This window comes from Taeniopygia guttata, chromosome 9 (assembly GCF_048771995.1).
Source record: "Taeniopygia guttata chromosome 9, bTaeGut7.mat, whole genome shotgun sequence".
Classification (NCBI taxonomy): domain Eukaryota; kingdom Metazoa; phylum Chordata; class Aves; order Passeriformes; family Estrildidae; genus Taeniopygia; species Taeniopygia guttata.
This window is the reverse complement of record NC_133034.1, coordinates 24,681,896-24,706,108: the sequence shown is the minus strand read 5'-3', so window position 1 is coordinate 24,706,108 and position 24,213 is coordinate 24,681,896. Positions and strand designations below refer to the sequence as shown.

At 47.5% G+C, this 24,213-nt stretch overlaps 1 protein-coding gene and 1 long non-coding RNA gene across 8 annotated transcripts; one reads left to right on the top strand and one right to left on the bottom strand.

Annotated features, from left to right (window-relative positions):
* On the bottom strand, window positions 1-7,304 carry RARRES1 (retinoic acid receptor responder 1). Its single transcript, XM_030280059.4, has 6 exons — window positions 7,044-7,304; window positions 3,095-3,157; window positions 2,065-2,239; window positions 1,338-1,474; window positions 656-718; window positions 1-567 (listed from the first exon to the last, which is right to left on the bottom strand). Exons 1-6 carry the CDS (start codon window positions 7,248-7,250, stop codon window positions 409-411), a joined length of 804 nt encoding a protein of 267 aa, XP_030135919.4. The 5' UTR covers window positions 7,251-7,304; the 3' UTR covers window positions 1-408.
* Window positions 7,305-8,304: 1,000 nt separating this feature from the next.
* Window positions 8,305-23,435, top strand: LOC115496402 (uncharacterized). 7 transcript variants are annotated; one of them, XR_012057413.1, is made up of 7 exons: window positions 8,305-9,581; window positions 10,887-11,010; window positions 14,114-14,191; window positions 15,642-15,753; window positions 19,375-19,451; window positions 19,645-19,726; window positions 23,191-23,435. It is a non-coding gene; the product is annotated as an uncharacterized lncRNA (long non-coding RNA). The 7 variants fall into 7 exon arrangements; XR_012057412.1 differs by having other exon boundaries at window positions 13,591-14,191; XR_012057410.1 differs by having other exon boundaries at window positions 14,114-15,753.
* The last annotated feature ends 778 nt before the right edge of the window (window positions 23,436-24,213 follow it).

Here is a 24,213-nt window from a genome sequence, read left to right as displayed (position 1 = left end):
TGATGGCATTTGGTTTATTGGAGATGTGAGTTAAAAATCAGCATGATTCTAGCCCAAAACATGACAAAAAATTAGTAGGCAAATCTCTCTTAGTGACAGATTAACACTTTGCTCACGATTTTTATCCAAATATATTAATTTTGTATACAAACTCTTAAGTAACAGTTAATTGTGACATCAAATCAACTGCTGTATGTTCATCTGTGTATATATGGAGTAGCAGAGGGTTCAGGAAGAGCTGCAGAACTTGAATCTCGCAGCTGAAGAAGGGACAGGAATTGATTTTGGCACAGAACAATCAGTGAAACTCCCAATCGCTGACTTGCATGGAAGGATGATCCCAGCTCCAGGTCTGTCAACACAAGGACTTGCTGACTGGATCCATAGCCACAAAACTGAGGATTTCACTTAGAAACTGGCTCCCTTTTCAGCTGAAGGCGCAGCAGCTGATCCAGACTCTGCCCCAGAGCCCTCCTCTGCCCCGTGGCCCTCGGAGGCACAGAAATGTTTCACTTTCAGAGGCCGCCCGGGGAGCCACGTCAGGCGCATGTGGCAGGAGATGATTTCCTGCAGAAGGGATTCAAACACGGATCTCATCACCTGATGCAGCTCCTCTCCTGCTGGCAGGAGGGGTTCTTCACCTGCACTGCCTTACCTGGGTTGGCATTTCATGCAGTAGCACAGTGTAGTCAAACTCGATAAAATCATCTTTCCTGATCTGGGCAGGTGTAAAAGAGGAAAGAATTATCAGGAGCACAGGTTTATATTGTTTAAATGTCTGCTGTGATTTCCTGGAGCTCAGGGAAGGAGGTGAGCAGGGCCCTGTGGCTGTGGCTGCAGTGAGATGGGCTTTGATCATGGAAAGATGGAATTAGGAGCCCTTCCTGCATGGAATGTTTGAGGAAACCAAGAGCTGTGTGGCTCAGCAGCCTGTTTGCACTGAAACAAGGTGCTAATTAATTGGATTTTAACCCTCAGTTCCATCTGAGCATTACATGAGCCTCTCCTTCAGAGAGATGCAGAACAGCTGAGGAGCCAAAGCTGGATCCTGCCCGTGGCTCCCAGCTGGCTGAGGGCTCTGGAAGTGCTGCTGGATGTGCTGCAGGCCTTGGAGCTGCTGCCCAGCCTGGGGCAGAGCTGCTGGGCTCTGCTCTGGGGCCCAGGAGCTGCAGCCCCTGCAGAAGCCACTCCTGCACATCCAGCTCAGGAGAGTTTCCCAGCAAAACCTGGACAAAGTGCTCGTGCAGAGGTGGAGCTGCTGGTGAGGAGCAGGCCCTGGGATCTGGGGAATCCCCTGAGAGCAGGCTCTGTGCTGCTGTCCCTCCTGCCCCACTCACCCACTGCCTCACAGACTTCACTTGGGCCAGGAAGTATCCCAAGGTCTCCGTGGACTTCTCCCACATGATGGAGCTGCTGCCAGCCACAGCCAGAGCCCACACTGGCTCCAGGGCAGGCTCAATGTTGCCATAGCTGTCTGCAAGGCAAGGAGAAAGAGAAAATAATGTTAATTCTGGCTGGGCAGCGAAGAACGATGAACCTCAGAGCAGTTTTGCCTGGCACACCATTCCTGCATGGGGCTCCTCCCTCTGATGTGTCACCGGGAGGGGAACGATGCTGAACCTGCAGTCCCAGGGGAGTAAAAGTGGCACAATTGACACTGCCAAGAGAGGAATCCCCATGATGAGGTAAGAAACCTAAAAATCCACAATAAAGGGAGTCCTTACCTAGCTGGGAGGAAAGATGGAATTTTTCCAGGATGGGAAAATTGTGTTGGGTCATCCTCAGTGAATTTCCAACCACAGCTGGGGAGGTGTGTGGGTTTGGGCACTCGTTATTCCTGGAGGACAATCTGCATTTATTTGACTTAAAAGTGGTGTGGAGCTGCTTTTAAACCCAAACCACCTCCCAGGATGGTGCTGAGTGCCAGTGGTAAATCCAGAGGGGCTCTGTTCTCCCAAAAATCCCTGGGTGCTATGGTCAGTAATGTGTCTCCTTTTCAAATGCTTTGTCCTTCATGGCCTTTGAGATAAAGTGAAATACAGGTGAATATTTGGAGGAATATACCTGGAATGTTGTTTGCAGTTATTGGTTTGCTTTGGTGCCTGATCCTTTGGTAAAATCTGTTGTCTTCTTCCTGGATTTCCTTCTGGTCTTTGGTGTGGGAGCACTTGATGCTGACAACAGGACGAGACTTTTTCTTTGGATACAGCACTGTAGCCAGGCAGTTCCCAGCATCTTCCTGTCAAGGGAGAGTTTAAAACTGTTCTTTTTAATCAAGATTTTATTTACCAGCAGCTCACTCTTTGTATGAAGCTGTTCAGGGGTTAGGAAAGTGTCAAGAAGGATTTTATTTTTCTTTTTTCCAGGAAAGAGGTTAAAGCCACAAGGCTAAAGGGATTTAACAGAAGGTTTTGATTAATGCTTGTCCTGCTTTCAGGACATGACAACGCTCTAAGTCATCTTGGAAATATGTTTGTGAGAGCTCAAGAAACAACATTAATTGATAACAGGGACTTTCGTTGTGCCAGCCTTGAAACAAAAATAATCTAAGGCTTCACAGTAAGTTCTGAAAATCACTTGAATTCCACAAAGTGTGTGTGAAGGAAGAGGACAGTAAAATGCTGCTGACAGCTGGGGCAGAGTGAATGGAGGGGGGTGGAATTGAAAGAACATGGAGCAGCCAACTCCTGGTTCCCATTTTGGGCTGTGGACAGCAGGAAAACGGGGACCTGAGAGGGGGAATGGGGACCTGACAGGGGAACAGGGAGCACAGAAGGGGAATGGGGAGCACAGAGGGGGAATGGGGGGCACAGAAGGGGAATGGGGAGCACAGAAGGGAACAGGGCTCTCTCTGTCCCACTGCCACCCAGCTCGGGCCACTGCACAGTTCCACACAGGCCTTTGGCTGCCTCAGTGACTCCAGCCAGAATTCCCTTTGGGACTGAGGCCTGGTGAGCCTCAGAGCAAAGACTGGCAGGGAGGAGCAGGAAGGTCTTTCCATGGTGGCAGATCCATGTAGGACACAAATGTCCCTGTTTTGGAGCTGCTGGAGTCGATTTAATGCCCCGGGTGAGGAGGAAGAGCAGGAACTCACCCCAGTCCTGTAGTCCTCAGTGCTGAACTGCAGGTAATACTTGTGGCCAGACTCTGGGATGTTCTGGAAGAGAAGATGGAGCCAGCAGTGGAATTAAAGCCTTATGTGCTGCAAGGAGCTCTGAGGAGGGAAGGTCCTTCTGAAATTCCCTGGATTTGAGTGCAGCATTGCTGATTTTTAGTCTTTCTTGGTGTGGAAATACAATTCTGGCTGTTTGCAGGACCCAAAGCATACCTTTGTGTGTTATTTATCTAATCCTGAGCCTTCCTGTTCCCAGCACACTTCCCAGGAAATGTTTAATGGTACAAGGTGAGTGAAGTTTCATACCCACAGCAGATCCTCAGCTCAGCACCTGCCTGTGGCACCCACACAGAGCTGGAAAATGCAGGTAAACAATTGCTTTAGTCACACTATTTTTATAAAATCCCCTCCTGGAGCGTTGGGATGAGGCAAGTCCAGTGTGGAGCCAAATCTCACCATGAAGGAGGTGCAGGAAACAGGGAGGATGAGCTCAGACTTTTTGATAATTTCTTTCTTCTCTGCATCCTCCTTCTCCCCTTGTGCCCTTTTTGTGTAGTGCCTCAAACATTGTCCTCCAAGTGACAGTGGGACATGGGCAGGGCAGTGCAAGCTGGCTTTCTGAAATGCAGGCTCACCAAAGGAGTGAGTGTGGTGAAATTAGGTTTAGAAGCATCTCACCGTGTGCAATAACCACATTTAAGTCTAAGATTCTAAAAAAGTCACCCGAAAGGTGTTGTTGCTATGGGTTACAACACCCCTGATCTGACTGAATTTGGGGATTTTTACAATGACCCAGGATTACTCCTGTGTGTCATCAGTCCTGCAGGAGAGAGGAGCTGCAATAGTCAGCAGAACTTTTAAAAGAGCACAGAATTCTGTGTTTCTGGGGGTTTTGAAGCAGAGATTCCCTCCTGACTTGCAACAACTCCCCACAGTACTACTAGTAGCTACTACCACCCTACTACTGCTGCCTAGACAGCTTTCAAATGATGCTACCCAGCTAAAACAAATATTTAGTTTGGTGTGAACACCTGAGTCTTCCTGAGCTCACCAGGGAGAAGGGAGAAGCTCCATTTGGCACAAAACTGTACAAAAGTCCCACAGAAAAAACTTTTATTTCCACTATTTTTCCCCACTCTCATCCCAAAATGCTGTTACCCAATCCCAGAGTGTGGGCTGAGCAGAGCTCAGGGATGTCTGGCAACCCCCAGGGAAGCAGCCAAAGATAAAAGTGTCCAAAAAGAGAAGAAAACAAGTGAGTAATTCATTTTTCCACTCAATATCTGGGTCACAGGATTCTTTTACTTCTGGGCTCCAATTCACCACAACTTTCCTGACAGATTTTTAGTCCTGGGAAGGCCAAAACAGCAATTTCAGAGCAGCTTCACAGCAGCTCCCCAAGGAATCCGTTTCCAATCAGTTTTCAATCAGTTTGCACTCCCCTCACTCCCCAGAGGCACGGAAAGGGAGGATCCCTCTCTCCCCACCTCCTGAGGAGGTTCCCATCTCTGTTTTCCCAGCAGGATTTTCCCCCAGGATCAGTTTTTGCCTGGATCACTGAGCAGGGAGAAGCTGGAGAAGGAGTCAGAGCTGTCCCTGCTGTGGATTCTGCCTTTCCCAGCCGTGGGGCTCTGACTGCTGGACATGAACAGAACATTTCTCACTGATTTCTGACACCAGGCAGCAGAGGTTGTTCCAGGGTTGCTCTTGTGTCCAGGTGAGACTGTGAAATGTCCACCTGGGTATTTGAAAATTGCATTTCCTACTCCAATTTACACAAATATTGCACGGGGTCACCTGGCTATTCCCTTTACCTTTCACCTCCCTACTCCTAAATTAGGATTTCCAGGGCAGCTTGGGATGGGAAACAACTCCCAGAATCTTCCCTTTCAATTCTGGGATCTTCAGCTGGCACAAACTAATGCTTCATTCTCAAAAGTGTATTTTAAAGTGCAGGACAACAACTCCTGGAGCTGCTGTTTCCTAGAAGATCCTTGGTCAAGAGAAAAGAAGGGACAGCAAAAACCATCTGCATCCAGCAGCAAGGTAGGGATTATTCCAGGTTTGGCATTTTGTTGCCAGGAAAGAAAGTCTCATTTTACCTAACTTGGAAGATCTTTCCCATCTAAGAGAATTCCCAGTCCTGTTTCCAATTACCAGTTTCAACAGTTCATGGGCTAATAAAGTCAGTATTCAATTACAGTGCTCATTATTAAATTCCACTAAAAATTATCCTGATTTTACAAGATCCAGTAATAAAGTAACCAATAGGAAATTAGCCTACTTTCAAAAATAATTAAAAAACCAGACAAACCTAAGAAAATACCTAAATCCCAATATTTCTGCCTCTTGCCTTCACGTAATACAGTAAATTCCTTGCAGGAAATTCTTTTCATTTTTTTCCAGGGGAGGACAGGAAAGAAGGAAGTGCCCACTTTTAGTGCATTTCTCCTCTTGTTTTCATAGAGTGTGCAAAAAAAAAAAAAAAAAAAAAAGGAAATAAACTACAGAGAGTGGTTCCAGGGAGCTCCTACAGCACCCAGCACTGAGGAAATAAGGAGCAATTTCACTTCTCTATAATGAGCCAATTATTTGCCTTCCTGTATGAGGAGACAGGTGGCTGATAGAGGTTGGAAAAACCCCTTTCCCTCCCCACAAATATTCACATAAATATTCACTTATTCCTCAGCCAGGCACAGGTGTTTATATACGGAAATATTTACATGTAGACATATGCAAAGTGCCCAGGAGCTACAGAAGGAGCATGTGTACTTTTGGAGAGTATGAAATAACAGAGAATTCCTGTCATAGGTGTTTGTAGCAATTTCACAGGAAAACTTCAATATCCCAGGAGCATTTCCATGCTCAGCACCCAGTGATCTCTATAATACAAGGGCTGCATTAATTAATGCATCCTAGATATTTCTAGTTGGTTTGGAATATCTTTTTTAAAGGGGGAGATTTAACACTACACCCTCTTACTCAGTTTTAGGAGCTGCACAGGACAAGTGGTGGAAGATCTCCAGATCCTGGAAAGGATCCAGTGGAATCCAGTGCTGCCTTTGGCACCTCACACTGGGAACGTAGAACAAGCAGCCTTTGCTCTCAGGAGCTGCCCAGCAGAATCCAGGATCCAGAATTTGTTCTGGGAACCCAGAATAAGCAGTCCTTGCTCTCAGGAGCTGCCCAGCAGCAGGAGCACAGAGCTGGATTTAAATCCCATCCCTCGGCTCCCCAGGAAGGTGATGCATTCCTTCCAGGATCTACAGCCCGGGACAAACATTCCCCAGAAGTTTTTGCCTGATCCTGTACTTTCAGAAGGTGAATAAGCTGTAAAAAGAAAACCCCAAACCTGGAGGAGGAGGAGGACTCTACCCCGAGCACCACCTTGAGCATCCCTGGCAAGCTCCCCATGACGGGAAGGCTCTGTCCCCGTAGCTGCTCCTCTCTGGGACTCCTGTCCCGTTCTGCCACCTCAATTCCAGGTGATTTTTGGAAGATTAAGGTACATTTTTCTGGTGGGAACCGCATCAAAGCAGCTCCTGAGGAGAGCCAGGGGTCTCAGGAGGGACGAGGCTGTGGGACAGCGGCCCCTGAGGAAGGGGACAGTGATCCCTGAGGAGAGCCAGGGGTCCCTGAGGATGGGGATAAGGGACAGCGATCCCTGAGGAGACCCGGGTGTCCCTGAGGAAGGGGATAAGGGACAGCGATCCCTGATGAGACCCTCACTCGGGTGTCCCCGAGGATGGGGCAGCGGCTCTTGAGGGACGCGGGAAGGCGCCCGGTGCCCTGCGTGGGAACGCGCTCAGCTCGGTTACATATAACAATACTAACGTAATAACTGCTAACAATACTAATGCAATAACTACTAACAATACTAAGGTAATAACTACTCTTAATCACACTTACCCGCCGGCTCCCCGCTTACCTTCAGCGTAGCCTTGCGGACCTGCCCGAGCGCCCGGAGCCCGCCGAGCGATCCCGCCTGGGAGTTGCGGTACTGCAGGGCCACCCGCGCCGCCGCCGCGGCCGAGCGGCTGCCGGGCTCCAGCGCCTGCCCGGCCCGGCTGCCCCGGGGCAGGGCGAGCAGGAACAGCAGCAGCAGGGCGGGCGGTGAGGAGCGGAGCCCCGGCATGGTGCGGGCAGCGGCGGGCACTGGGCGGGCTCGGCCCCGCTCCCGTACAAATAGCGCGGCCCGCCCGCCCTCCGCCCGCGGCAGCGCCCGGCCCGGCCCGGCCGCGACTCCCCTCCCTCAGTCCCTCAGCCCTCCCACCCACAGCCCCGCGCTGAGGGGAGCCGGGCGCGATGGGGACACGGAGGGTTGAACACGCTGGGGGGACTTGAGAGGGATCGGGGTATTGAGGGGAGCAAGGGGGTTTGAGGGGGCTGAGACTTCCGAGGGGAGCTGAGGGAATTTGAGGGGGTCAGAGGCTTCTGAGGGGAGCTGAGGGAATTTGAGGGGGTCGGAGGCTTCTGAGGGGAGCCCAGAGAATTGGAGGGGTCGGAGGCTTCTGAGGGGAGCCCAGAGAATTGGAGGGGTCGGAGGCTTCTAGGGGTGCATGGGGAATTTGAGGGGTGTCAGGTACTGAGGGGAGCCCAGAGAATTTCAGGGGGTCTGAGACTTCCAAGGGGAGCTGGGGGAATTTGAGGGGGTCAGAGGCTTCCAAGGGGAGCCCAGAGAATTTGAGGGGTGTCAGGTACTATGGGGAACCTGGAAAAATTGAGGGGGTCAGAGGTTTCTGAGGGGAGCTGGGGTAATTTGAGGAGGTCGGAGGCTTCTGATGGGAGCCTGGAGAATTTGAGGGCTGTTAGGTAGTGAGGGGAGCCTGGAAAAATTGAGGGGGTCGGAGGCTTCTGAGGGGAGTCCAGAGAATTTGAGGGGGTTGGAGGTTTCCAATGGGAGCCGGGGGAATTTGAGGGGGTCAGAGGTTTCTGAGGGGGGCATGGGGAATTTGAGGGGTGTCAGGTACTGAGGGGAGCCTGGGACACTTGATGGGGACCAGCAGTTCTGAGAGAAACCAGGAGGATTTGAGGGGCACCGAGGACTTGGAGGGCAGCTAGGGGACTTCAGAGGGACCAGGGGGAATTGAGGGGAGCCAGAGGAGCTTGGGGGGGAGCAGGGATTCTGGGGGGGTCAGAGGGAATTCAGGGGTCCTAAGGGAAGCCAGGGGGGATCAGGGATTCTGAGAGGAGATGAGGGGGCCTGGGGGACTTGAAAGATGCTGGAACTTGTGCAGGACTGGGAGTTCTGAGGGGAGCCAGGGACACTGAGGGTCACAGGATTTGTCTGAAGGGCGCCTGCAGCTCGAGCCAGATGTGCAGTCCTGACACAGATCAGAGCACACACAGGTAATGGTTGGAAAAACGCAGTTAGCTCCTTCTCAGCGTTACCACAACTCAACACCTCCCAAAAGTCCAGAGCCTCGCTCAGACCATGGCACGCTTTGCCTGGGACACAGCAGAAATATTCCAAGTATAATGCACAAGAAGCATTCATCTCTGGGATAAATATCACTTAGCAAAGTTTTTGGAACCAGTTTAGTCATGTCTTGGTAACATGAAGAAAATCAACAGAGAAAGCAGCCAGATTCCCTTAAAATTATGTTTGGGATAGAAGTGGGCTTGTTGCCCTGCTCCTCCTGGAAGCATCTCCCTTGGAGAGACTGAATGTGGTAAAATGTTAAAGGCTCAGCACTTCCTGTGTTAAAAAAGCTGATTTTTAATGACCTGCTCAATTACCATCCCAGCAGACAGGGGTTTGTATGTGCAGCTGGGAATCTATTTTTGTGCTCTGCATGAGTATTGGGGCAGGTTTCTGGGCTGGGACCTCAGAGAAGTAAATCAAAACTAAATCAAAACTCTGGTTAAGGACTCAAACTGTCTCCTGTGGAGCTTTAAGTCTCTTTTTATTACTGGAATACTTTTTCACAGAACTGGAAATGTAGTATTTCTGAAGCTTTCCTAAGTGAGGGAAAGAATTATTACAGTAAAGGTATAATATCATTCCTTAATACAGTTTTTCATATCACCCAGCTAATTTTCCTGAATTTGTAGATTATGATTTTCCTTCCTGAAATAGATTCTGTAATTAACAGTTTGTATCTTTTCATGCCAGGCTGGAGGGGGCTTGGAGCAACCCGGACTAGCGGAAGGTGTCCCTGCCTGGTGCCAAGGCTAGCTGGAGGATGATTTTTTCTTTACTGGGACACGTGGCATGTTTGTCTCCAATATTTTTCTGGAAGAAAGCAACATCTTCTCGTTCTCCTCGCTGTGGTGGCAGCGCAGACGTCCCTTTTAGACCGAGATCCACAGCGGATTGCCCTCGGCTGGCAGCGGGAGGGGTCGGGCAGTGCCAGCTGTGTCCTGTCCTGCCCTTCCTGCAGCGCCCTGGGTGTGGGACGAGCGCCGAGGATCCCGTGGGAGCGCAGGAAGCGCCGCTCCTTGGAAAGGCGAGCGGGGCCGGCCGGTGAGGAGCCTTTGGTGCAGGATGTCGGGAGGGTGGGGCGGGAGCGGCTTCTCCTGCTGCTCGGGGAAGGAGTTAAACCCACCCTGCGCAGGGGTTTCACACCGCCTTCGGTTGTGGGGGAGTTTCTTAAAAAGAGGTAAAAGCCTCTAAATGCGGTTTTGTCACAAAAAGCCTGCCAGGCTCAGAGCCGAGCCCTGGGGCGCTGCCTCCATCCCGGACTTTGGATACACTTCCTTTGCTGCTGTCCCAGTGACAGGGCAGTTTCCTTCCTCCCCAGGGCAGCCCGGGGCTGTGAGTAACCCAGAGTCAGTGTGACAGGGCACTGAACCCTGTGACAAAGCAGGGACAACCCCAGGGCAGTCTCCGACACTGCTGCGGGGATCATGCTGCCGTAGTCTGCCGTTGATCTGAATTTACAAAACAAATTGACTTGTGAAAAACAGAAGTTCAGATACTGAACAGGTCCAGGTCAAGGCTGGGGCATGTTTGTAACTGTGTACAAGCACAAGGTTTTGTGCTTCCACAACATTTAGGAAATGTATTTATTTTAAGCTCTGAGGGTTTTGGACCTGTAAAAGCTGGAAGTGCATCCTTCAAGAGCCAAGGTTGCTTCAGGCTCTGTGGTGAGGGTGAAATGAAGCTCTGCAGTGTGTCAGAGCTGAACCAAAGGAGATGAGGGAATTACCTGACCTGGAAAGATGCATCCACTGCTGGAGTGAACCTGAGGATGATCAGAGGGATGGAGCAGATCTGTTGGGAGAAAAGGCTGGAGAATGGGGATTGCTCAGCCTGGAGAAGCTTTGGGGTGATTTCACTTGTGGCCTCATCTGAAGGGCCTGCAGGAAGGATGGAGGGAGACTATTTCCAAGGGATGGAGGGACAGGACACAGGGAATGAATTCCACTGCCAGAGGGCAGGGATGGATGGGAGATTGGGAAAAATTCCTGGCTGGGAGGGTGGGCAGGCCCTGGCACAGGGTGCCCAGAGCAGCTGTGGCTGCCCCTGGATCCCTGGCAGTGCCCAAGGCCGGGCTGGACAGGGCTTGGAGCACCAGGGACAGTGGGAGGTGTCCCTGCCATGGCTGGGGTGGGCTGGATGGGATTTAAGGTCCTTTCCAACCCAAACCATTCCATAATTCCATCATTCTGTATATTCTGGCTAATTAGAATGTGGGGTAGGTAGGTTTTGTCCTTTACAGTATTTTTCCCCTCTCATCCCACATCATTTGCTGCAGCAAAGAGGACGGAGCTGGTGCCAGTTCCATCTCACAGAGCTCTGTCCCATCCCCTTCTCTGTCCCCTGCAGGAACCAGGACATTCTGGGAAGCCCCCGAGGTGGTTTGCATCACACTTCTGTCACAGCTGACTTGGACCCTTTGGAACTGCAAACGAGGCTTGGTTCAGGCAGTGGCTCTAAAAAGCATTCTAAGGTTTGTATTTTCCTTTTTCATACATCAAGTGCTTGTTTAGAGGCCAATTATTCCTAATTAGTTTCATATTTGGAGCGATTTCTATATGCCCTGTACACACCAGACCTCACTGACTCACAATCATTACCAGCTGACCGTAATTTAATACAGTGAATTTGGACAAAATTCACTTTATTTGGTTGTGCAACTTTTCCAGTTTTAACTTCACCATCTTGTTGTAGTTATGAACAAGTTCTGTTACTTAATTTTAACTGATTTGGGATTTATTCTCAATAATTAATCCCATTTTTTTAATTACTCTAAAAATATTTTGATGGATTAATCAAGAATTGGTCACTTTTTAATGCATTGTTGGGCTGACCTTACCTATAGGAATAAAATATGGGTATTGATTTAGTGAGGAAATTTATATTGATTTATTCCAGGAAAATTTGGGTTTGAAGGCTTCTGATTATTTTTAAATCACAGATAGGATTTTTATTCAAAAGAAATATTTGTATTTTGTGTCAGCAGCCATTCTGTCACTCCAGCCCCTTGCAAATTGTCTTTTTCCATCTTTCTAGAAGCTCCTTTCAGGTACTGGAAGGCCATAATTAGGTCACCCCAGCACCTGACTTTTAAGGGACAATATTTAAATCATCCAGGAAGGTCTGGGTAACACCTTCTAGCCAAAACAAGCTCATTGATGCTGTGTGCATTATTTTGTGTATTTTTATGCTGGGTTTAAAATGTGTGCCAAGGTCCTATACAATTGAAATGGCACCAGGAAGTTTCTGGGCTCTTTAGCTGCTGTTCCCACTTCTCCAGTGAATTGTCCAGCACTTCTGCTGCTGGTGCTTGGAGGCTCCTCCAGCCTGAAGGTTGATGGTGTAAAGTCACCTTAAATGCCCCATTTCATTCACTTTGGTATTTTTACTGTACCAAACCAATACTTTTGCAGTGTTAGACATTCCCACACAGAAAAAAACCCTTGTGACCCCAGTGAAACAAAGAAGCACAGAAACTCCCAAGCACATCAGCATTTACAGGATCCTCTTTTATTACACTTCCCCAAATGTTGTTTTGCAAGGAAATTGGAATAAACCTGCCATGACCTTATCCCAGGAAAGTGAGAGGACATGGATTATAAACAGGGAGTGAATCATTACAGATGATCACTGTGATCCTGATGTTGGAGAGAGACACAGAACATTTGGCAAACCTCTTTGGGACCATTTCCTTTGAATTCTGGAGCTGCTATGGAACAGAGAAAGCTTTCCAGAGAAACAAATCCCTTCCATGCCCAGTGAGATCCCATCACCCAGAGCCAGGAATAAACAGGGGCAGCAAATAATCCCTGTTAATAACCTGAAATCACTGTGTTGCCTTGTGAAACTGTAACAAAAGCATGTGGGATCATGCTCAGGCCTGTTTAAAAACAAACAGTAATTAAACAGCCCTTTGGAGCTGAGCTGCTGAGGGGAATATCTGCTGTTTGGAGTGCTCGATGGCTGTCACAGGGGAGCTCAGTTGGGATGTTTGGTTCTTGGACAGCTCTTGCAGCAGTTCTGCCTCTCCAGAGATGTTTGGGCAGATCCCTAAATGTGGGAATCTGAAATGAAGCCTCTACAGCACTGCTCAGACTGAATTCCTGGCAGATGATGGACGTGGAGGCACAACCCCTCACCCCACAAAACTTTAATTTGTTTGAGGCTAACATTTACTTACCTGATAGCAATAGAAATCCCCTTGTACTGCTGACTTTTTGACAGTGATTCTGTAAGATTCAGTCCCTGTGAAACGAGGGCTGCAACAGCACAATAACTTGGCAGGTGTTTGGTTGCACAATGTTTGGAGAAGGGATTAAATATTTGCACAACAAGGGGGTGATGCCTCAGGGATGTTTGATATAAGGTGAGGACAGCAGAGGGATTCTCACCAAAATTCCTCAGCACAGTCTCACCAGCCACCCCTCTCTGCAAGGTGACAGTGGCCCCTCAGAGAGGAGGGAATTTTCCATGTCCTGCTCACTGGATCCCCTGTCTGTGCCCTTCTCCAGGAGCTGGAGATGCTGAGCTCTGAGGTTCCTTTCATCAAAACCCAAAAGGGACAGGAACCCCTGTGGGGACAGCCCTGCACCCTCACTGCTCTGGGCACACCTCAAAGGTGATCCTGACATTATTGATTTCATAATTGTTAACATCTCTTAGACAAAATAATACACAAAAATATTCCTCATTGAGACCTTCCTTGAGTAGCTGGGGATGTTATTTAGTGTGGAAAACAGATAGAATTTATTGTCAATTCTGTTCTAAGAATAATTTGTGTTGCAGGGAGATTAATTAACTTAAATGTGGCCTTTTATCTTCACATGCGAACTTTGTACTTAGGTTTTTTTAAAGATTTGCTCAAAGTTAAACATTTATACCCTGTATTTATGTCAGTAGATACATAAATTACCCATGGAATTGTTCATTGGATTTCATGATGTTGGAGATATTTTCCAGCCTTAATGATTCTGTAATTCTATTACCCAATTTTCAGCTCACCTATAAAATGTGTGATGATAATTCACAGGTTTTTAATTTTACTCTTCTGCAGGATTTCCAGTACCCAAGTGATTGAAACAGACTGAGCACCCTGACAGAAAGAAAGGCAGGTTATTCTTCTGGAACCCCTACAATATCAAAGAACAAATCAAAATCCACATTGTGATTTGTTTGTATTGCAAAGTTCATATTTGGCTCTTGTAGGCACCACTCCTGGGACTTAAAAATCAACTAGGATTACATTTTAGCCTGAGTATTAAATGGGCATGGAATTAAAACATCAGAGCAGTTATGTCCAATTCTTTTAAGTAATTAATGTATATAAAATCTCATTTCCATACTGATGAATGGTTTGGTTTCTCTCCTCTCTCATTGGCCAGTGAATTATCTCACAATAATCTCGTTTTCTTGGTTGTGATTAGCAATAACTCCTCTTTGTTCTTTTCTGCATCACTGTGTTCCCAGAACTTCTGAGAAAATGATCTTTTTCCCCTGGATTAGTCACGGTGTTAGGACAAACATGGCCTTGTTTCCTCATGAAATGTATCAGCACCACTGTGTTTATTTCTCCACAGCCTTGACCAGCAGGAGGATGGGGGAGTCCAACTGAAGATTTGGATGAAAACTTCTGGTGAAATGGCAGCTTTTGCAAAGTTCAGTGTGGGCAGTGCTGAGTGCCTGACCAGTGTTTATCCTGCACAAACTCCAAGGGAGAGGCGAGAGCCATGAGCTCAGCGTGGCTTTGATCCAGTCAGCAACTGCCCAAAGCATGTCAGGCTCAAGGAACAGCTTGTGGAGAGCAGGAGAGGGGCACAGTCATTCCCAGCAGCTTTCATTCCCCATGGAGGCACTACAAGGAGAAAGCTCCTCCACTTTCATCCCTGGGAAGAGGGAGGGAGTTGGTGTGAGCTGGCACAGCTTCCCCACCACATCACCAGCCCCATCCCAGGGAGGGAGGGACCAGGGCTGTGCTCACCATTCCCTGTGCTCCACTGGAGCAGTGGACCAGAAAAGCTGCAATGGCCACTGATGTTTAGTGGTTTTCCTACAGAGTGGGAGTTTTTAGGAGAGACAGAAAATGGAAATGGGAAGAGTTTCATGTCTAAATGTCTATTTATCGTCTAAATGGTGGTTCTGGCTTGGAAAATGGTTCTTTGGTACCTTCCAATGTTCACGGAATCATGGAATTCCAGACTGGATGGGTTGGAAGGGACCTTAAATCTCACATTCCCAGCCCCTGCTACGGGCAGGGACAACTTCCACTGTCCCAGGCTGCTCCAGCCTGGCCTGGGACACTTCCAGAGATCCAGGGGCAGCCACAGCTGCTCTGGGAATTCCAACCCAGCCCCTCCCACCCCCCCAGGGAGGGATTGGGGTTATAATGTTTAGGTTTGGTTTAGAATAGAAAGCCAAGTCCAGGATGGGTTAGTTAATTTTTTTTTTCCAAAGAAAAAATGCCTTCAGAGTTGTGGAATTTTATTCTTCCAGGTATTGGTGTTACAGAATGTGCTGAAGTATTTGTATGGGTGAAATTAATGAAATTATCCCAGATTAAATAATTTGCTGCCAGTTAAGAGCCTGGTGCTATCATTTTTAGATTGGTGATGTGTTTACAAACAACACACTGCCACATCTACATAAATGATAAATAAATATATATATATATTTAGTGAGAGAGGTGTAACCCATGATTGAAGTGATATTGTGGTTGAATCCCTCATATCATCCACCTTTCCCTCTGAAAGGATTTTTATTTGAGTATTTGATTGTCCAAACAAATAGAGAAAGTTTAAGGGAAATTCTTACATAAAGGAAAAAGGGAGAACTTTCCCTTTTTTCTGTGAAAGCCATTGCAGAGTTTCCCTGCAGAAAGCTTCAACCTGTATTGCCATTTTGGTTCCCTTTTTTCCCTGATCCTGGCTGCCCTTGATTCCAGAGCAGAACAATGGGAGGGGAGTGAGTGCTGAGGGTATTTAAAGCACAATCATGGGAAATGCTCCCATCACCACAGAGCCCTTTTCCTTCCCCTGGAGAATCCCCTGGCTGTGCTCCAGAGCCTCTTCCCCAGGGGAATTGTTCACATGGAGAACTCCTGAATTGCAGGGACACCGTTGGAAGGGCGCAAGGACACCCCATCCAAGGCCCAGGATCCACTTTCCTGCTGCATTCAGAAGGTGCTGCTGGGGGAATCGCACTGATTCTAACAGCTCCAAAGGTCAGAGATTTATTTTTAATAATTTTTTTCCCAGCCTTCTTAAATCTACTGATCAGTTTTCCATATTTGTAGTGATAGTGAGGTTTCAGAGGCAGCGGATACCTAATTTATACCTAAATTTGATTTAGGTTTGATTCGCCATTTCATAGCAAGACTCTTAAAAGGGAGGGGAGTGATATTAATATTTCCCATGGTTGGGAGAGGAAATGCCTGGCAATCCCAGGGGAAGAGTCACAGCACCTGTGCTGAACTCACCCAGATTTTTGGCAGGAATGATCTAATTGCTCATTGTGAGTGGAACAGAAAACAGTTCTGACACAAAGCAAGAGAAGGTTTCGATGAGCTGGTGAAGGTAACAGAAATAGGTTGTGTGTTAAAAGAAATGTCAGGGGGAGAAGATCAATACCAAAAATCAAACCAAATCAATTCTTCTTTCTTTTATTTTTGCTGTGTTTCCATCTTTCCATTTGCTGTGTTTCCTTTCCAAAGCAAGGAAGGGGCAGGAGTTTAGGAGAGTCTGGTTCAGGTGAGTCTTGCTGATAAAGCAACTTGGGTTTCCGTAATCAATCTTCTTAATTAACTAAAAGTGCAGAATTTGAAGAAGCTGTTGGATTTTCTGCAGTTGGCTGCAGGAGACTTTTCTCAGACTGTTGGCTGAAGGTTGGGGTGTTCAGCCTGGAGAAGGAAAAGATCTGGGGAGATTTAATTGGGGCCTTCCAAGACCTAAAGGGAGCCTGAAAGAGCTGGAGAGGAACCTTGGACAAGGACCTGGGGTGCCAGGACAAGGGGGAATGGCTTTAAACTAAAGGAGGAGATATTTAGGTGGGATCTTGGGAAGGAATTCCTCCCTCTGAGGGTGGGGAGGGGCTGAGATGGAATTCCCAGAGCAGCTGTGGCTGCCCCTGGATCTCTGGCACTGCCCAAGGCCAGGCTGGAGCAGCCTGGGACAGCGGGAGGTGTCCCTGCCCGTGGCAGGGGTGGGGCTGGATGAGCTTTAAGGTCCTGCCATCCCAAACCATTCCATGATTCCACCCCAAAGAGAACCTTGTTATGGAGCCAGCAGTGTCTGGGGGCTAAAGCACCTTCCCAGCTGGTGATCAGAACAGGAATTTCAGACATTTTGTCCCTGTTTTTTCTTGCTTATCCCTTAGCTGAGAGGTGATGGGAACAACCAGCAGGAGCATCCCCAAGCCCTGGGGGTGGGACAGTTTGGGAGGGGGACACTTTTATAACCATTATTGGCTTTGAGGCTTATCCTGAGCCAACAGAACCGAGAATAAATTGTCACTTCGGGGCCAGCATTCAGTGCCAGCTCAGAGAAATGCAGGATGGCTGTGGCAGGTATTAAACACCCCGAATAAACCCTGGGGGAGGATCCCAGGGTAACAATGCCCGCTTGCCAAGTCTGTTTGCAGAGTGCACAAAGCAACAAGGAAAACATTGCAACAGCACAAAGGTTTTCTTCCAGATCCACAGCAGGCTGCTGCGTCAGCAGAGCTGCTTGTTGGTGCTTTCCTTCCAGCCCCAAAGTGGGATTGAGCCAGGCACTGAATCCATGGGGATTGGGATGCTGTGGCTGGAGGATAAACCCCCAGCCAAGGCCCCCAGGGAGCCAATTATGCTGCTTGGACCCCATTTATTTTTCCTCATTTCCTTGAAGATGCGTGTGTGGGGAGCAGTGATTCATCCAGGCCCTCTTCCCAGTGCTGTGGGATGGGTGTTTGTTTCCTATTTCCTGGAAGCACTCGGTGTTTGGGAAGGTTGCTGGGCCATGAGGAGCTGCTGGACACCATCCACAGCCACTATCAGGCACTTTGTGCTGGGTGGGATCCCTGAGGATCCCAGCCCTTCAGCTTTGCAGGGAAATCACTTCTCCTTTGGGGCACGCAGGGTGTGAGGCTGGCTCTGGGAAATATTCCCAGGGAAGAAAGGCTGGGAATGTGCTGACAGCAGCACTGCTCTTTCAGGTGTCAGTGTAAGAAGCTTATAAAAAAGCTCCAGTTTTGCTTGGTGAGCAGAAAGTGGGTGCAGGGAAATGGGCTGGGAATGTGTGGAGCAGAAGCTGAAAGGATGTTGGGACAGCTCAGGCTGGAGGCAGGAATGCTCAGCAGGGAAGGAACAGGCAGCCTTAAAAGGAAGAGAAAACTTGAACATGTGAGTTCTAGACAAAAAAAAAAAAATTATACAAATCTGATGAATTATGACCAACTTTTGCAGCATGATTTTGGTGAAGTGACTTTGGAAAAGAAAGGTTTGGGCTCATGAGGATGCAGATTTGGAACCCCTGTCAGAGCTGTGATCTGAATTTTGGTGGTGGTGCCACCCCTCCTCCCCAGCAGCACCAGAGCAGGGCTCAGATGTGCTTGTCCCACCCCTTATCTCCAGTGCATCTGCTGGCTCTAATTCCCTGCAATAATCAGATTTTAAGGAGTTTTAAATGCCATCATCAGTTGTTTCTCCTCTTTTGGTGGGGGTGTAAACTCAGAGGAGCCAAGCAAAACACGCCAGTGGTTACCAGGCTTGGGCAGAACCCCAGGGGTGCAATCCCAAAGCAATGAGGGCTCCTTTCCCAGCAGGCTCAATGTCAGCTGGATCCAGGGAATTCAGCTCGGGCTGCTGGAGCCAAGGCTTGCCCCAAAGCTCTTATTGTTGGAGTGGAACATAAGACGTGTGAGTTCGTGGTTTGCCAGCAACTCAGACAAGGAAGCAAACACTCCAGCTGCAGGATGGGCTGTTCCTACTTGGCATGGCTCTCTAAAGCAGGATTTTTATCTGTTCCCTTTCCTGAGTTCAGTTCTCCCTCCCCATTTTCCATTCCCTATCGCTTTCCAGAGCCATGCCCTTGGCACTTGTTGTCAGATGTCAGATATTTGAAGTTGGAGTTGTATTTTCTATGAATGCTTTGTGGTTGTGGATCTCAAATTTCCGGGGAAAAAAAAAAAAACAAACAAACCTGTATTTGCCTTCCAGATAAGAGAAAAAAGAAAACTTCATTTATTTTCTCTCTAATTTCTTCTAATCTGGCTTAATCTCCTGGCTACCATGCAGGGAGTGGTGGAGTCCCTGTCCCTGGAAGTGTTTAAAAATCCTGAGAATGATGTTTATTGCTGGGTCAACAGCTGGACTGATGGTCCTGGAGATCTTTTCCAACTTTAAGGAATCTGAGATGATTTTAAAAGGAAAAAAGGACTTGTGGTTCAAAAGGGTTTCAGCTCCTCTGAGTGTAACCAAAGCAGATTCCACAGGAGCTGTCCATGGCCAGGTCAGTGTGGTGGGATCTCCTCCCCATCCAAGGAGAATTTGGTTTATATGTGCAAATCTGTCACTTAAACATTGACATCATTGGGAATGTTGTTCCCACTGGAAGCAGGGAGAGGTAAAATCCCACGTGGCCTCCCATGTCTCTGGGATCAGTTCCTTGTGCTGGTGGTAAGGCGTGGATGGAACTCAGGATTTGCCTAAATGGAAGAGGAAAAAATAGAAACAAACCAAGTTGTGAGGGAAAGGTTCTCCAAGCACAGCACAATTTCCACTCAAACCATCTGAGAACTTACTTTACTCATTTCCCCCTGCTCAAACCAGGTTCTTTTCAAGGGTTTCTGTTCTTTTCCTCCTTTCAAGGACCATGTGGAGCCCAGGAGCAGCTCAGACTCAGGTGGTGAAAGCACAGCACCATTTTCCTGCCTTGAGGGAAGAAGGTGAGTCCTGGAGGTCCCCAAGAAATGACAGAATTTCCAAGCCAGGGAAGCTGGAATGACCTTTCCTTGAAACTCCGGGCTAGGAATAATTCCCTTCACATGTCCTGAGTGGGGATGAGCTGGCTGTGGTGCCAGGGAAGGTGAGGGGAATATTTCAGTTACTCACCTTGTATTTATTCACTTGTCATTTCAGGGGAACAACGTGAACCCTCTCCTTTCCTTCTCCCAGGCCATGAATAACATTGAGGAAATTGTTTGCACTTGGAAACCACAAGGTGGGGAGGTCAGGGATATAAAAATGCAAAGAATTGTAATCTGTGAGTGAAACTGTGAAATCAAATGTTGAGCAAGATGCTTCGAAAGGAAACAATATATTTTCAGAATTAGATCACAAGTGATTTTTTTTTTTTTTTTGCTGTACAGAATAATTTCTCATTGACTCTTTGAAGGAAATGAAAAAGAAAATTACATTTCATCTCTCTCTCCAGCCCCTTACTTTAACAAATACTTAGGCAGAATTTCTTGTCCTCTAATTTGAATTATCAGTTTGCGAAATGTTTTTTTCCTCCCCTCTCCAGCTTGTTTCCAATTCTTTGCCTATAAGGAAATGATTATGCTTCCCCTTTCCCACCTTTTATCTCTTTTCCTCAAAATTAGAGCTTTCTGTAATTTTTTCCCCATGGTATCATACTCAGAGATAAAGCTGGATACATGGAGATGACTCAGAACTATTGCAAAAATTGTGATTTTTCATTTTTTGTTTTATTTTAAACAATGTCAACCCAATGAGAATATTTAACATAACCATGTCAACTACAGGGATAGAATTTACTTGAATTTCCTCAGATCCAAGGCCTGGGAGAGCTGGTGAGAAGGAATTCCACTGAGGGGAGGAATGAATTTGGAAGTGAGGGATCAGGTATATCAGCAAAGGAATTAAAGCTCAGGGAACAACGGCACCACTGAATCAAGTTGTTTGCTTGGAAACTTCTCCAGGCTGCAGCAGAGAGAAGGAAAGAAATCCACCCCACCTCAGCCAGGTCTTGGAAAGCCTCCAGCAGAGTTCAGCCTCTCGAGGGCAGAGGAAATGCCTGAGGAGGGGCTGCTGGATGTGCAGAAAATGCTCAGCTGTGGGCAGGAAAAAAGCAGGAGCTGGCAGGAGATCTGCTCTGGAATGAAGGAACTGAGGGGGAGAACAGAGCTGAGAGGGGCCTGCAGGAGCCTGGAGAGAGGAGCTGGATCTTTGGGGTGTCCCACAGCTGGGTGCTGGGATTTGGGAACAGGGTGGTTTCTGTGATTACAGGGGTGAGAGGGGACTGCAGGAGCCTGGAGAGAGGAGCTGCACCCTTGGGGTGTCCCACAGCTGGGTGCTGGGATTTGGGAACAGGGTGGTTTCTGTGGTTACAGGGGTGCCAGGGGGGCACTGCAGCCCTGCCACCGAGGCAGTGGGAGCAGTTCCCTGTCCCATCCATTGCCAGCACTCCCTTCTCCAGAGGATGAGGAGCCTGGTGACAGTGAGCTCTCCTTGGCTTCAGCAGGGAGGGAAGCAGAGCCTTGTCCAGGGTGGGAACTTCCTTCATTCCCAGAGGAATGGGTGGCACCACCCTCCAGCATTTGATTCAGGATCAGAGCTGCCTCCTGAAATTCCTGTGACATCCTTCATGTCCTCAAATCCTTCATGTCCATCCTGCTGGAAGAAACAGGAGGGTTTTAAGAAGTGTAAATGTTTTGAGAAGGCATCTTTTCAAAGATGAACTATCCAGGAAATGCTCAGTGGCTCTCAGGCAGCTGTTGTTCAGTATTTCCAGCAAATAACCTGGGGATTTTTAGAACTTAGCACTGTTAAGGTCCACCAGGAATTTGTGTATTCTGAGGAAAACAGGCATAAAGGCAAAGCTGTGCATGGAGCCAAGTTCAAGTATTATCCAGAAATTCAGTTATAGTCCCCACAGCCCAAAGCTCTGAATTTCCAGGCTGGTTTGGGTGGGAAGAGACCTTAAAATCATCTCATGCCACACCTTCCAGAGGACCAGGCTGCTCCAAGCCCTGTCCAGCCTGGCCTGGAACATCAGAAAATCCTCTGATGGAGGATTTTCTGAGAAGCTACAGATCATTAATGGTGCTCCTGCACTCTCCAGGGAGTGTTTTCACTCCATTACCTGAGCTGGCTGTTGGAGAAGGAGCCTGGCAGCAGCTGTCCTCAGAAGAGCTGTGAATTTCAGGAAAAATCAGAACAATACTGAACAATATTTAGCACAAGGAGCCATAAACCCTCCCTGCTCAGTGCTCGTGGCACTTGGCACAGGCAGGAGCTGTTTGCTGTGGCACAGGATCCCTCCCAGCCACAGGAGCTTCCTCAGGCTGGGATCTTTGCTCTCAGAGAGATTTATGGGGCAGAAAAGCTTCCTCAGCCTCCTCCCAGCACCTTGAAGGAGTCAGGCTTGTCTTGGGATGGTGCATAAATGCCCAACAGTGTTTGAGTGAGACACAGAGGTTTGTAATAACCCATTCCTCAGCACATGGAGGGAATAAAAACTGTTTGCAGGGGGGGAAGCATGAGATTTTTCCTTCAGAAAATGGATAATGGGGTAATGGTGGTGGAGTCAATTTAATAATGTGAAACACAGCTCCTGCTTTGTGTCAGTCTCCCCAAAGACAGCAATAACTGAGCAGCTGAACCCTGAAACTCCTCCCTGTTTCCTGGGAGTGTTTGCTGTCCTGAGTGCTCCCTGCACCTGACTGATCTGTGCAAGGAGGGGAGGCCACAGGCACAAGGGTTTTATGGCCCCCATAAAGTCCTGTACACAGCATTTCCTCCATCTGCTGCTGCTAACCACAGCATTTGGGATCATATGGCACTTTAAGTGCTCTGATTTATGGGGAGGCAGCAACTGCATCTCTAATCAACATTCTAAAGGCTGAGTTTAAGAGCAATCCACTGTGTTTATTTGGGACATAAACACTCATGCAGTGCATGTGGGAATCGGGGCTGAGCTCACAGGAGCATCTCAGCCACAGCAGGGTCACAGCAAGGTGGAGGTGATTGGGGGAAAGGCAAATAGTGGGAATTGGCAAATGGAAAAGTGTCTTTTCCTCCTGTTAAATATTCTGGATGCGTGGCTGTAATTTCCTACTCTCTGATAAAGAGCCTGATGTTACACAGAACAAGATAAACACAACCTCGGGCTCGATTTAGCTTTGCTTCCCAAAGTTATCCATTTGATCTGTGGATAGAAATTGTCTCCCTGGAATTAGGAAACTCCAGGTGGCTCTGCAAGGACAATTATCTTTGAGCTCCCTCAAGTGGCAATGAAATCCTCGAGTTTGTCACAGAAATCCTCGAGTTTTTTACAAAACCCCTCGAGTTTGTCCCAGAAACCATGGAGTTTTTTACAAAATCCTTGAGTTTGTCACTGAAGCCCTTGAATTTTTTACAGAAACCCTTGAGTTTTTCACTGAAATCCCTGAGTTTTTGTTTTTTTTCCAAAAACCCTTGAGCTTGTCACTGAAACGCTCACATTTTTTACAAAAACACTGGAGTTTGTCACTGAAATCCTCAAGTTTGTCACTGAAACTCTCCAATTTGCTGCACAACTGCTTTTCCAGCGAAGCCTTGTAATTTAAGACCCTGTTTTTCACAGCCACTGTTGCAAACTGAGATACTCAGATTTCACGGAATCTGTGCCAGTTCAGAGCAGATGAACATAATTCATTTAATAACACATTTCTGTTTTGGCAGGACTCTGAACAGACACGTATCAAGTGAAATGAAGTGATTTGTGTCCAAGAGGAGTTTGCAGCTGATTCACAACATGATACCTGCATGTTTTGAGAGGTTGTTTTGACTTTCCTCCATGGTTCCTTATCAAATTCATGACACAGCTGGGAAGTGAATGTGTTGATCAGCAGCTCAGGTAAAAGTCAGCCCTTTGCTTTCTACACCTTGAAAAGGTAAATAAATAAATCCTTTGGCCTAAATCACAAGTGGTTGTGCCTCACTAAGGGCATATTTTATTCAAAAAGAGCATCTTTTAATCAGAAAGCAATTGATTATCTCCTGCACACAAGATTCAGGTCATTTTTGGTGCAAGAAGGTGAAATTTGACAGCATACTGGAGCTTTTTACAGATAAAAAGTAGCTGTTTGAAAGGTTTGTCTAATATAGCAAGAACCTTTTGGAGCAAGGAGCTCAAGAAAAATGACTTTGGAGAAGAGAAACCTTCCGGTGTTGGAACCTGGATGGGATACTGCCATCCTTTGGTGTCCCTTCCATCCCACACCGTGCTGTGATTCTGTGATCCCACGACTTTAATACCCAAAATAAGGACAATGGAGCAATTTCACAAACTTTGCATTTCCCTGGATGCTTCTTGTGGGCTGCTTGCAGCCTGGCCCTCAAACTCCACTTACACTTTCCATTCCCCCCTTTCCATTCCCCCCTTTCCATTCCCCCCCTTTCTATTCCCCCCTTCCATTTCCACCTCCATTTCTATTACAGATACAAATTACAATGTTGGCTTTTCACGAATATTACAATGGATTTTATGTGTGGTGTTAAAGTAAGTTTGCTATAAAGATACAGTTTTTATTTCTGTTTAATTAAATTAGTGCAATAGCTGGTATCAGTGTGCTTGTGTTAAAATCCTGCTGGGATGGGATAACACCCAATGGCCACAGGCTGAGGGCACCTGTCAAATGTCAAAAACGCCAATCACTTGGTTTTTAACAGTTTTAAAGTTTAATAATAATAAAATGGTTATAA